This window comes from Salmo salar, chromosome ssa14 (genome assembly GCF_905237065.1).
Source record: "Salmo salar chromosome ssa14, Ssal_v3.1, whole genome shotgun sequence".
In the NCBI taxonomy this organism is placed as follows: domain Eukaryota; kingdom Metazoa; phylum Chordata; class Actinopteri; order Salmoniformes; family Salmonidae; genus Salmo; species Salmo salar.
The window spans coordinates 15,689,521-15,702,499 of NC_059455.1; the positions used below are offsets into that span (position 1 = coordinate 15,689,521).

General features: G+C 43.4%; 2 protein-coding genes across 7 annotated transcripts; one reads left to right on the plus strand and one right to left on the minus strand.

Moving 5' to 3' along the window:
- Window positions 1-320: 320 nt before the first annotated feature.
- LOC106568885 (acyl-coenzyme A thioesterase 11) lies at window positions 321-9,277 on the plus strand. Of its 5 annotated transcripts, none has more exons than XM_014139667.2 (16): window positions 321-437; window positions 1,030-1,196; window positions 1,968-2,037; window positions 2,136-2,196; window positions 2,335-2,436; window positions 2,606-2,741; window positions 2,867-3,020; window positions 3,331-3,450; window positions 6,059-6,197; window positions 6,346-6,401; window positions 6,507-6,573; window positions 7,011-7,094; window positions 7,285-7,418; window positions 7,560-7,724; window positions 7,837-7,963; window positions 8,171-9,277. In XM_014139667.2, the coding sequence occupies exons 2-16, from the start codon at window positions 1,049-1,051 to the stop codon at window positions 8,357-8,359; spliced, it is 1,752 nt and encodes a 583-aa protein (XP_013995142.1). In that variant the 5' UTR covers window positions 321-437; window positions 1,030-1,048; the 3' UTR covers window positions 8,360-9,277. The 5 variants fall into 5 exon arrangements, with proteins under 5 accessions (XP_013995142.1, XP_013995143.1, XP_013995145.1 ...); XM_014139668.2 differs by having other exon boundaries at window positions 329-783; XM_014139670.2 differs by having other exon boundaries at window positions 341-783; window positions 1,026-1,196.
- Window positions 8,996-12,516, minus strand: LOC106569013 (protein FAM151A-like). Of its 2 annotated transcripts, none has more exons than XM_014139944.2 (4): window positions 12,247-12,516; window positions 11,843-12,035; window positions 11,449-11,541; window positions 8,996-10,532 (listed from the first exon to the last, which is right to left on the minus strand). In XM_014139944.2, the coding sequence occupies exons 2-4, from the start codon at window positions 11,859-11,861 to the stop codon at window positions 10,222-10,224; spliced, it is 423 nt and encodes a 140-aa protein (XP_013995419.2). In that variant the 5' UTR covers window positions 11,862-12,035; window positions 12,247-12,516; the 3' UTR covers window positions 8,996-10,221. The 2 variants fall into 2 exon arrangements, with proteins under 2 accessions (XP_013995419.2, XP_013995418.2); XM_014139943.2 differs by having other exon boundaries at window positions 11,843-12,053; window positions 12,247-12,505.
- Window positions 12,517-12,979: the final 463 nt, after the last annotated feature.

The following is a 12,979-nucleotide window of genomic DNA, read 5'->3' on the forward strand; positions in this document are numbered from 1 at the left end:
CACATCATTTGAGAAACTTTTTGTGCATATAGAACATTTCTTGGATCTTTTATTTCAGCTCATGAAACATGGGACCAACACTTTACATGTTGCGTCTATATGTTTGTTGAGTATATCTATGTCATTATGCTAAACACATTATTTGAAAGATTTTTTTGGCTTCCATAACTTATTGAATGGATACAGATGTCACACAATTAAAATGGACTGTATGTCGTACTCAAGATACAGTGAAATATGGCGGTGAAATGATCCATTCCACCTTAAAATGTGGAGGGAGGTGTTAACGTCAAGTCCTACCCACAGTCACTAAAACGCTCCTACCACAATGTCAAAACCACCTGAATCGCGCCGAGGTTGTCGACACTACATGGGCAGAGTACACGATCTGGAAAAACTCAATCTCGAAATATTCCGTGCGTGTTATAACCTTTGAGGTAAATTAATCGACAAAATAAAAGTATCTTCGTTGTATCCTGATTCCACTGCTGCGTGGGCATTTTGATTTCATGTTTGTACTTTGGAGTGAACTTTTCTCTGCAGTTAGCTACCCTTGCGCTCAGTAGTGCAGTGCCCATTCATGCTGGTAGCTCAGATTAAATTTTGCTAATATGCTGCTGCTACGTTTTTTACGACGGTACTTGCACCTGTCGAATGGAAAGAACTAGCATTGCTGCCATTTAGCTGTCTAGGTTAGGGGAAGCGCCTATAGCAGAACAAGATTTTGCAATCACTGGCACTGCGCAAGAATCCGTCACACCTACTGTGTATATTTGAGTTTAGGTGAGTCATGGAGCAGGCGAGCTCTACTGCCACAGTTAACTTTGCTACTGCTCTTTCTATTTAACCCTTTGAAGACCCAGGGATGATAAAACCCAGGAAGTATAAAGCGTATTCTATATTTCATTTTAATTGACAGGTATTTCTGTATTTGCTGGCCATAGCCTATTTTTATTGGTAACATGTTGGTCATTGTAGGTCACCCAAATGAAATGCATTAAACTAACATATTACTTTTCCTCGAGAAAGCATCTCCGGGACCCCTAAAATGAGTAGACACCAAAATGGGGAGGAGTACAGGAACCCAACAGAGGTGAAGAAGAGCCAGATAGTGATGCCCTGCCATGCCAACCACCGCCAGGAGCTCAGCGTGGGAGAGCTGCTCAAATGGATGGACTCTACAGCCTGTCTGTCAGGTGTGTGTGTGTGTGTGTGTTCTTGCTCACAGTGTGCTTGTGGGAATAGGCCTACTGGTCCAGTTTTGGATTATACATGGGATGATCATGATTTTTATTCGGATCCCCATTAGCTGTTGAAGAAGCAGCTGCTATTCTTCCTGGCGTCCAGACAAAACACAGAACTTGACAAAAGACAGAACACTAATGGACAAGAACAGCAATGCAAGTTTAAACTAAGAACACGAAAGGACAATGGGACTGAAGTTTCTTAGTAAGACATGATTAGGTTGGATAGCGATGAAACTTTTACCAAGACATGATTGAGTCATAATATCGCATACATGTCCACATCATGCTCAGTAAGGCCTTTTGCGTTTATAATGATGCCATAGTTTCTCACTGTGAAATGTCAACACATTGTAACACTAATATTTGGTGACACTGACCAGCGTTGATGTTTCTAGGAACTCTGAAAACTCCACTGTTACTGACCATCTGGAGTAATAGGCTATGCTTAAGACAACAGATGAAATATACTTTGCGGACCATTTGACTCTGGCATATTACAGTCAGGTTAGGCTAACGGACAGTATCCAGGGACTGAAAGGTCACACTTTTCCTACTGATGTGCTGCTGTGACATATAAAGAAAGTGACTCTTGCACTCACTAGAGCCCTAACCTTGGCACGCATGGCTATGTATAGTATGTTGAACAGTAGTCCATTCCTAACTGTAATCAGCACTCTCTAGACAGGAAGTATAACCTCATTATTTATTTACTCACCACAGCTGAAAGGCATGCTGGGTGTCCCTGTGTCACTGCCTCGGTCGACGACATCCACTTTGAACACACTATTGGGTAGGTGTCTGGGTTGTTAGGTCGCCTTCTTTCGTTGTGCGCACTAATTCTCTCTTAATGACAACTTCTGCTGATAAAGTGTGTGTGTGTTTTTTCAGGGTTGGACAGGTGATCAACATCAAGGCCAAAGTCAATCGAGCTTTCAACACCAGCATGGAGGTCAGGCCACATTCAAACCCTATGACATGTACCCAGTCCAAATCCAAACGGATTGATTTCCGACTGCGCAATAGTTAAATTCCGGTGATTTATTTTTTATTTTTTTTATCTACTGTGATGCTTTGTGTGTGTCTAAAGGTTGGCATCGTGGTGAGCTGTGAAGACCTGTTCAGCGATAGCCACTGGAGGGTGTGTCAGGCGGTTGCCACGTTTGTCAGCCAGCGCACCACTGGAGGGAAGGTGGTACTGGATTGGGGGGGCCGTAGTGTGTGGGCGACCTTCAATGAGAGAATGCCTTTATAAAGATGCTGTGATAACGTTCAAGAGTTGATGCTGGGTATTGTTGAGTGTGTGTATGCTCTCTGCTGTTATCTGCATTAACTTGACTTCGCGGGTGTCCACTTTACAGGTGCAGCTGCGTCCGTTGGTCCCCTGTACACAGGCGGAGCAGGTGGAGCACAGTCTAGCAGCCGAGAGGAGGAGGATGAGGCTCGTCCACTCTGATATCATGAAGGACCTGCTCACCAACAAGGCCTTCCAACAAGGTCAGTCGCTGTGGCATCGACCTAACACAACTATAGGAACCGTAATGGTGTATGACGCTTCATGCTGAGTAATATTGAATTTGTGTATGCTGAGTTCTGTAATAACCTGTGTGTGTGTGTGTTAGTGGAGGTCCAGGAGGCTGAGAAGGCGGTGCCAGCAGAGAGGACACGGGTGGAGAGTGTTGAGTTGGTTCTTCCTACTCATGCCAACCACCAGGTCAACACGTTTGGAGGACAGATCATGGCCTGGATGGAGAACGTGGCCACCATCGCTGCAAGGTATAACACCCACACCAGATGCACACCACCTGTAATCCTCTTAAATATCCAAAGATGTGATAGGACTGCACTCATAAAGCTTTTTTTGGACTGCACACCTATCACATTTTTGCATAGCTAGATTAATTGTTTTCTTACGCTCCAACCAAACTTTTGGGAGAGTGCGATGGTTGTATTTTGACACTAGCCGAGTGTAATAATGTTATTACACGTTGTTTCCAGATAAAACAAAACGTATGACATTTAAATTACTTTTTGGACTCCTCTGTGTCATGCCCCCTCTCCTCCTCCTCCTCCTCCTCCTCTCCAGTCGTCTGTGTAACGCCCACCCCACCCTGCAGAGCATAGACATGTTCCATTTCAGGGGTCCCTCACACGTGGGCGACCGGCTGGTCCTCAAAGCCATCGTCAACAATGCATTCAAGAACAGGTGAGCTTTAGATCATATACTGTATAAAGCAAAATGATAAATTGGTTTGACAGTGATTTTTTGTTGTTGTTGCATTTGAGTCTTTCAAATCAATGGGGGAGTACTTGTGCTCACGTTATTGGTTGAGTAATCTGGGTAACATTTTACGATAAGGCTCCATTTGTAAAGGGGTTATAATAAAGTTATTAATGATATATTTAATCATTTGTAAATGCATTATAAGCCATTTAATAAACTGTTGTATTGCATTGGTTAAAATAGTGCAATAACAGGTCAGTGTTTTCCAAATACTGAGCCAATATTTACCTCCAGCTATTAACCATTTATAAATAGACTTACAAATGCTTATAAGATGAACCCGTATGTATCATCATGAAACCTTATTTTCAATAGTTGCACAGTTGAACAAGAGTTTATTTTCTTACTTTTGGGTTTGATGCATTGGTGCTTTGTCCCGGGAACAGAAGAGGTTGGTTTTCATGATGTCTGGACCCACCTTTGAAACCTTGATGCCCTGGCCAAATTTACTTCCAGTACATTATTCAATCATAATTCCTAACATATTACCCCTTTCCAGAGGATGTCAACACACTTCCCACTTCTCTGTTTACAGTATGGTGAACGCTCTGGTGTGAAATGGTAACCTTATTACCTTCGGTTGGGGAAACAGTGGAGGTATCCTCTCACAACGTGGAATGTTTTGGTCTTCATACCCACCATTCATTGACTGAACATGTTTAACAAAGTGTTGAGTCTTCTCATGTATGTAGTGATGAGTACCCAATACTGCCTATAAGTGCACAATATATACAAAAGTATGTGGACACCCCTTCAAATGAGTGTATTTGGCTATTTCAGCCACACTTGTTGCTGGCGGGTGTATAAAATAGAGCACACAGCCATGCAATCTCCATAGACAAACATTGCCAGGAGAATGGCCTTACTGAAGAGCTCAGTGGTACCGTCATAGGATGCCACCTTTCCAACAAGTCAGTTAGTCAAATTTCTGCCTTGCTAGAGCTGCCCCGGTCAACTGTAAGTGTTGTTATTGTAAAGTGGAAACGTCTCGGAGAAACAACGGCTCAGCCGCGAAGTGGTAGGCCACACAAGCTCACAGAACGGGACTGCCGAGTGCTGAAGCGCGTAGCGTGTAAAAATTGTCTGTCCTCTGTCCTTGGAACTCACTACCGAGTTCCAAACTGCCTCTGGAAGCAGTGTCAGCACAAGAACTGTTCGTCGGGAGCTTCATGGCCGAGCAGCCGCACACAAGCCTAAGATCACCATGCGCAATGCCAAGCGTCGGCTGGAGTTGTGAATCACGTTCGCCGCCATTGGACTCTGGAGCAGTGGAAATGCGTTCTCTGGAGTGATGAATCACGCTTCACCATCTGGCAGTCCGACAGACGAATCTGGGTATGGTGATGCCAGGAGAACGCTACCTACCCGAATGCATAGTGCCAACTGTAAAGTTTGGTGGAGGAGAAATAATGGTCTGGGGCTATTTTTCATGGTTCGGGCTAGGCCCCTTAGTTCCAGTGAAGGGAAATCTTAATGCTACAGCATACAATGACATTCTAGATGATTCTGTGCTTCCAACTTTGTGTCAACCTGTTTGGGGAAGGCCATTTCCTGTTTCGATATGACAATGCCCCCGTGCACGAACGAGGTACATACCGAAATGGTTTGTCGAGATTGGTGTGGAAGAACTTGACTGGCCTGCACAGAGCCCTGACCTCAACCCCATCAAACACCTTTGGGATTAATTGTAACGCCAACTGTGAGCCAGGCCTAATTGCTCAACATCAGTGCCCGCCTCACTAATGCAAGTCCCCGCCGCAATGTTCCAACATCTAGTGGAAATCCTTCCCAGAAGAGTGGAGGCTGTTATAGCAGTAAAGGGGGTTCCAACTCCATGTTAATGCCCATGATTTTGGAATGAGATGTTTGGCGAACAGATGGTCATGTAGTGTATGTCTAAGCTCTGAGTGAACTCTCAAATCATCTATAAATGATTTACTCACATGTAGAACTACAAAATGTATACCTTATTTTAAAGTGACAATCCACTGACCATTAACAAATGAGTTACCAACATTTATAACTGCTGAAAAGATACCTTTTTAAGGAAAGTGAAAACCTACTGATCATGCATTAATGAGTTAGGCCTACCAATATTTTTAACTTGTAAAAATATAGCTTAAAAGAAAGTGGAAACCTTCTGGCCATTCTCCCGAGGGATCCCCTTTAACATTACAAGTCAGAATAGAAATAGACCCACTGTCACATGATGAGTGTCAACAATAAAATTCTGGTCACGTTCCAGGTCGCCTTTATTTCAAGCGCGTTTCACAGATGGGCAGATCTCACAAAGTCGGGGATTTCTCCGAACCACACCAATAATATGACTTGAGATCTTCAGATGAGGCCTTAAATCCTGGACAAAAAAATAAGTGTAATTATAAACCCTTTACAAATGTAACCTTAGTCTAAAGTGTTACCGGTAATGAATTGATCAATCTCTAATAAGTTCAAATTTCACTCATTAACTTTCATTGGCTCTGACCTGCTGATCTGAGATGGTAACGTGAGTGTCCCCGTGGTGTCGCAGCATGGAGGTGGGCGTGTGTGCGGAGGCTTATCAGGGGGAGGAGCCTCTGAGACACATCAACAGCGCCTTCATGACCTTCGAAGTCCGCGACCGGGAAGGCAAGCCGTGCATGTTGCCAAGGATACGACCCGAACCGCTGGTCAGTCACCTGATGCTCATTCACAACTGATCAAGATGAGATAAATATTCACATTTTAACCAAAAATCTTAGAAACAGTAACTAAGGGCCCTATTTTCTTCAATTTTCACAATATTGTCCTGTTGTCTGATCTGAATCTCACTGACAGGAGGGAAGGAGACGTTACCAGGAGGCCATCGCTAGAAACAAGATCCGACTCGACAGGTGAACAGATGAGCCCATTTGTTAACATTACTGCAAAATCTAGATCATAATTGGAATTAGGGCACAAAACGGAGATGCCAATAGATTTTTGTTGTGTTTATTTAGGAAGTACATAATATCCTGCAAGCAGACAGAGGTGCCCTTATCTGTCCCGTGGGACCTCAGCAACCAGGTAAAGGAGGAGAAGGGGGGCCCCAAATGTCTCACTGTAATCACTGACTACAAGCTTTGGTTCCACTCGGGTTCTCTCTTAACATAACAGTTGATACAACATAGACGTGAGAGTTAAACAGGAAGGATGAAGAATGATAAGCATGTCTCAGTCACGCGTAAAAACCAAAGTTCATACGTGGGCCGGTTTTATGGACTGTCCAATCCCGTTAGCCGTGAAATCAGATATAAACCATATCGCCGGGGTGATAACGTGATTGCAAAAGTGCAATGTCATGTCTAACTGTCCCAATGAAAACATTGCACTTACTGTGTTTGAAGCTAAATTAGTGTAAAATATGAATAGTGGAACAATTCCTATTCACATACAGTAGTATTATGATAGTAGTATGTGATAGTTGTTACTACTGACTTTGAATGTATTGTGAACGGCTGCAGGTGTACCTCAGCTACAACAACGTGTCTGCTCTGAAGATGCTGGCCGCTAGAAACAACTGGTTGTTAAACTCTGAGAAAAACAAGGTGAGCTTTCTTGAGACTCTCTTTTAGGTTAACCACAAGGGGGCCCTGAATTTTTCTCGATCACATATTTAAAGGTCATGTCTAGGGCCAAGGGGGCCCTGCATTTTTCCTGATCACATGACCGAACTAGGAAAAACTCGGGCCCATGTTAAACTAATCCTGGTTTATGTAATCCTCCTCTGGCCACCAGGTGAGCCTGTACACCCTGGAGGAGAAGCAGGTGTTGAGTTTTAAGGTTGAGACGGAGGTAGACATCCCAGCTGAGAGGGCCTTTATGCTGCTCTCTGACTTAAGCAAGAGAGTGGAGTGGGACCCAAACTACGAGTGGGTATCTGTATGCACGCACACTCCGGACTCGGGTGGCGTATAATAAGGCCTCAAGAGTGTACACAGCGGCCTCCCCCACATTTCCAGTGCAATGTGTCACACTGGCTTCTCCTGATTTCATGACTTTCCCTGTTGTAGGAGGTGTGAGCTGATTCTTAGGGTGGACGATGATGACTTTCTGTACCGCGTGGTGACTCCCTCCATAGGCCAGGATGGGGCCAGTAACAGCCCTTCAGCCAATCAGGGAGGGAAGGTCCAGGACTTCATCCTCCTGGCCTCCAGGAGACCACCGTGTGACAGCGGGTGAGTGGCAGACTGACTGGCAGACTGACAGACACAGGCAGGCAGGAAAAAGAAAGGAGACCATGCGAGTGAAAGCGATTGAGTGACAATGTTTTTTTCTGCGCCTTCCAAGGGACCCTTATGTTATTGCTCTGCGTTCAGTCACTCTACCCACACACCCTCCTACAGAGGGCTACAACAGGGGAGAGGTGCTTTGTGCCGGCTTCAGCATCCTGGAGGTCTCCAAAAATATCTCCAAGGTAAGAAAGTGTGGAAACTGTCATTTTGTAGGTCTGCTCATAAGTTCTTCCCCTGCACTTGTTTTTAAACCAAAGCGGTGGGTCTTGCCAAATGTAATTGTTTGCCTTTTGCTTTGAAGTACCTTGAATTTCCACTGGGAAAAAGAACATGACAGATTGCACCGTTATTGATGATGACAACTCTTATCCTTGTGCTGGCTCTCCTAGATCTCCTACTTCAACCAGGCGTCTCCCGAGGTCCTGCCCTACATCTCCACAGACATCGCCGGGCTCTCTTCCAGCTTCTACGGCATCTTCTGCGCCTGTAACACCTTCCTCCAGGAGAACAGGGGTGACCATGCCTCCACCCCCCAGTCCCAACCACCCTCCTCTACACTAAAAAGTACACAACTGTAACGCCTTATCCTTCACCACCCTGACCCCCCTCGCCCTTGATGACTATTGTACTGATCGATTGATCACACTGTCGTTAGACGATCTGATTATCTTCAACTGTTTATTTTATTAGAATGGTTTATGTAAGGAGCCTAATTCCCAGATTTGTTTGTGCAGTCTTGCCAACTCCTATGGTCATTGACAATGATCATGAATGTAGGAGTTAGCAAAACAGATCTGGGACCAGGCTATAATGAAAAGAGGATTTTTGGAGCATCCTACAGTGAAATGTGGTTTGAACAGGACTCAATCCAGCACCTGGAAAGTTTTTGTGGCTGTGAGTAATTATGATTGCCCCTTAAAGCACTTAGTCTCCATCCACTCCCCACCTGTGTTCATTAGATTGACACCCAACCGCCTGTGACCTGGCTCAACCCTGCCCAGAACACTGGCCTCTTCACACACTAAGCTGATCCATGTTGACAACAAGGATTATTAGTGTGGAAAACTAGGTTTTTCTTTTTGAACAATGTTCCAATCATAACTTGTGAAAAATATGAGACAATGTTTGAAATCATTATTAAAGTATTTCAATTTTTCCAGAGAAAGAATACCAAGAAGGGCTCTTTTATTTGACAATAAAGGGTCAGAATTGCATTTCATATGTCGGATATGTTTTATTAATTCGTTTTTTATGACAAGGCTATTAAATGTTTCACTTTACACAAGATATTGTTATCTAAGATACAATATTGTATCTTAAACTAAGGCGATTTAAAAAAAGGGGGGATATATTGAAAAGTTAATAGAAAATACAAAAGAGTTGTGTCACGTCCTGACCAGTATAAGGGTTATTTGTTATTGTAGTTTGGTCAGGACGTGGCAGAGGGTATTTGTTTTATGTGGTTCGGGGTGGTGTTTTTGTAGAAGGGTATTTGATTTATGTATTCCGGGGTTTTTGGGCACTGTTCCTTGTTTATGTATTTCTATGTTTAGTCTAGTTGGTTGTATTTCTATGTTTAGGTTAATGGGGGGTTGGACTCTCAATTGGAGGCAGGTGCTTTCTCGTTGCCTCTGATTGAGAGTCCTATATATGGGTATGTGTTTGGTTTAGTGTTTGTGGGAGATTGTCTCTTGTTTTGCGTGTGTGAGCCTTACAAGACTGTTTGGTTCGTCGTAGTTTGTTATTTTGGTGTTTTCTTGGTTTCAATAAATATCAAGATGAGCATCCACATTCCTGCTGCGTTTTGGTCCTCCTTTCCTGACGACAAGTAGACAATTATTGCTAATAATTGTACAATCAATATTTTACGATGAAATTGAAGACATGATTTGCTTTTCTTTTTTATAACTTTAAATCCAACAAAACAAACTTCCATTTTAAGGCGATCATGTCTTCACATCTTAGACCTGTCCCACTGGGCACAGAAGTCAACTCAACGTCTAGTTTTGATTTACATTTGGTTGAGTTGTCAACTAACATGAATTCACTGTGAAATCAACAAAAAAGGTCACCATGTCATTGGATTTTGGTAAAAAGTTGGGTGAAAAAAAGAATGCACTTACGTTGATTACTTTTTGCAAATCCTATCCGTTTTCAGTCATCACATAGATTTTTTGGGGGTTGAAATCATGTGGAAAAAATGTTGATTCAACCAGTTTTTACCCAGTGGGGTAGTTCTCAGATATTCAAAACAAGCTTCTGTCTTTGCTCTCAGAGGTTGGCCATGATCGCCTGTAGTCTAGCCTCCTCACTGATCCCATCCTGCCGTGCTCCACTGTCAGTGAGTATCGTGGCTGCCCCTCCTGAAGCCTCTGCCCCTTCACAGACCTACCTAGTGGCTCGGCCCTCACCTGCAGTGACACTCCTTGCCAGGGCCCCCTCAGTACCTCCTCCATGTCTTCCACCATGGCCCTGGAATACCCCTCCCCCAGGGCTTCAAGGGGCCAGAGTGATATAGAAGATCTGGTTGACTGTGTGGAGGAACTCCCCTCCCGGAGATGTAGCCCTGGGTCTGGGAGGCACCATGGGACAGGGCCATGTTGACCGAGACGGGGTCATACAGGAGGTCCCAGTGGTAGGCTGAGCTGAGGAAGTAGAGAGAGGGCTTCATCCCTTTAGTCTGGTTTGTCATGCTCAGGATGCCCAGGGAGGGAGTCACCGCCTGAATGCTTTTGAAGTCCAGCTTTATGCCTGAAGGAGTCCGAATACAATAGTATCATACACCTGTTGTATGCGTTACGTTAGGTAGGCTAGTTCTTAGGAGCATATTTAGACACTACACTACCACTTCCACACTCCATCCCCAGGTGGCAGCATCACCCTGTCAGGTGCTGTGCTTTGCCAGGGAGTCTTGTTAAAGCTACATGTAATTTAAAGCTACAATATGTAATGACCAAATTCACAGAGAAATTTAGGGTATAGAGCTTTCATTCTCATTGAAAGCAAGTCTAAGAAGCAGTAGATCTATTCTATGTGCGCTTAAGTTTCATTTTTGGCGTCCTTTACTTTCGGTTTTGTACCCCAGCAATAAAAAGCGGAAAATATATTTCACAGCGGTTTAGATGGTACAATGATTCTCTACCCAATGTCTGCTTGTTTTGTCACAAACTGAAATAAGTCGAACTATTAGAACTTTAGCAGCCACGAAATGGCAGAGCGATTTCTGCATAGTGCATCATTTTTTTTGCACCCCTTTTTCTCCCCAATTTCGTGACATCCAATTGGTAGTTACAGTCTTGTCCCATTGCTGCACCTCCCGTACGGACTCGGGAGAGGCGAAGTCAGCATGCATGCGCCCGGGCCAGCCACAAGGAGACGCTAGAGTGGGATGGGACAAGGACATCCCGGGCCGGCAACCCGGACGGCGCTGGGCCAATTGTAGCTAGGCCTAGAACCCCTAGCCTTAGCGAGTGTATCATCATTCTAGCTAGCTGGTTTTTGTAACATATAACATTTGATTAGATGTGCTATATTATGTTGTGCAGCTGATCCTTTTAGGTAATTGATCGACATTATTGATTGGTATTAAAGGACCAGAAGAAGCTAAGGCCCTAACTGATATTTAAAGTTGAATTGATATCTAAAGTTGTATTGATAGATTTGATACCTTTCTTTGACTGGAGCACTGCATCCAGCCACTGGCCCAGAGTGTTGATGGGGCTGGTGGTCACGTTGACCGCTTCCAGAACCATGATAGAACCTAGAGGGGTGGACAGAACAGGGTTGTATTCATTAGGCACCAACAGATGACAACAGACTGAAACATGGAGGGACTACCTAAATGTGTCCAATAAGAAACACATTCAGGTAGTCCCTCCCTTTGGTAAACGTTTTGCGAAGGTGTGTCCTAATGAATACTACCCAGGCTTTTACTACTGTAAATCCCCTCGGTATACTGTCAAATGTATACTTGATGTTGTCACTTTCTGTACTATACTGCTAAAGTTACATAGAATTCATACAATTCAGAGAACAATTCATATTTTATTAAAATACATTACTTTGGAGTGCTTTGTTCATCTCTAACTTGTTGGTACGGTGATACCAGGTGGCATGCAGTGTGTCTCTCTCCCTGATGTCTCCAGTTTGGACATGAAGTCTAGCATGTGTCCATCAGTAGCAAACGGTAGGATCGTCTCAGAGGTCCCTCGCAGTATCCACTGGCACAGTTATCTTCTAGTCACAGCTGGTTATCTATCATTACCATGTAAACTGTAGTTATAAAGTTAAATAAGGAAGTCATATACAGTTGGCTACAGTAAATACAAAGGTCATTTTAACATTGTATGACATTAAGATCAATACTGTAGATGATACGTTCCAAGTATATATGATGAATGTATGCTGGTGAATTTGTCTTTTTTGTTCTGTCTTGAAAAAGGGAAACAAAAGAAGAATGAGTTACCTGCATTTTGAGTCACAACGGCAGAGGTGGTGGTCAGAAGCACTACAAGGAGACCTACACTGACACAGCATGATCAACTATTCTTTAGTAAAGTATCAGATATATCTCCTCTGGTTCTCATCCTCTTCATCTTCTTTCCTTCTTCAAATGGTTTCTTCCTCCATGCATCGTTCACTCCATAAATTCTTTCTCTGTTCTATGAGATCTCAAAGCAAGTGCAGTAAGATTGGGTGCAGACAAGGACTGTTGGACTGTTGTGGAGTGAGAGAGAGTTTAGTGTTTTATACTGTGTAAAAGTGCAGGCCAAACAGTGTTATCTGTGGACCAGAGATCACATTGATTTCACAGAGCAGATAGTGCTTTGTATTCTACCTATCACCACTCATCTCACTCTAATGACTCGACCCTTCAGGGAGAACTATTGTTTTTTCACGGGTCAAGGATAAACTTAGAAGGTGAAAGTGATGATTTAAAACAAATTAATTTATCCAATAGTCGATGGGTTAATTATTTATACCCTTTTATCTAAAGATATAGCAATAACAACTGCAGGTGTGATGAGGAGTTTATTTTCCAGAACCTTGTATTTTAATGTCACATTATCAGCTCATCTGAACAGTTTTTCTCCAGACAACAGAAAATGTTAAAAATATTTTGCAACGGAAAACAAAAATGTGTGTTTCTTAGTGGACTGTTTCAGTATGTTTTCTTCCATTTAGTGCCTGATGAACAT

Bases quoted from the DNA above. Each gene is read 5' to 3' on its own strand.
- LOC106568885 (XM_014139667.2), top strand. From the start codon at position 1,049: ATGAGTAGACACCAAAATGGGGAGGAGTACAGGAACCCAACAGAGGTG. The intron at 3,021-3,330 runs GTATAACACCCA...CCTCCTCTCCAG, and splicing joins GTGGCCACCATCGCTGCAAG to TCGTCTGTGTAACGCCCACC. The intron at 7,095-7,284 runs GTGAGCTTTCTT...TCTGGCCACCAG, and splicing joins TAAACTCTGAGAAAAACAAG to GTGAGCCTGTACACCCTGGA.
- LOC106569013 (XM_014139944.2), bottom strand. The intron at 10,533-11,448 runs GTATCAAATCTA...GGACTCCTTCAG, and splicing joins AGTGCTCCAGTCAAAGAAAG to GCATAAAGCTGGACTTCAAA.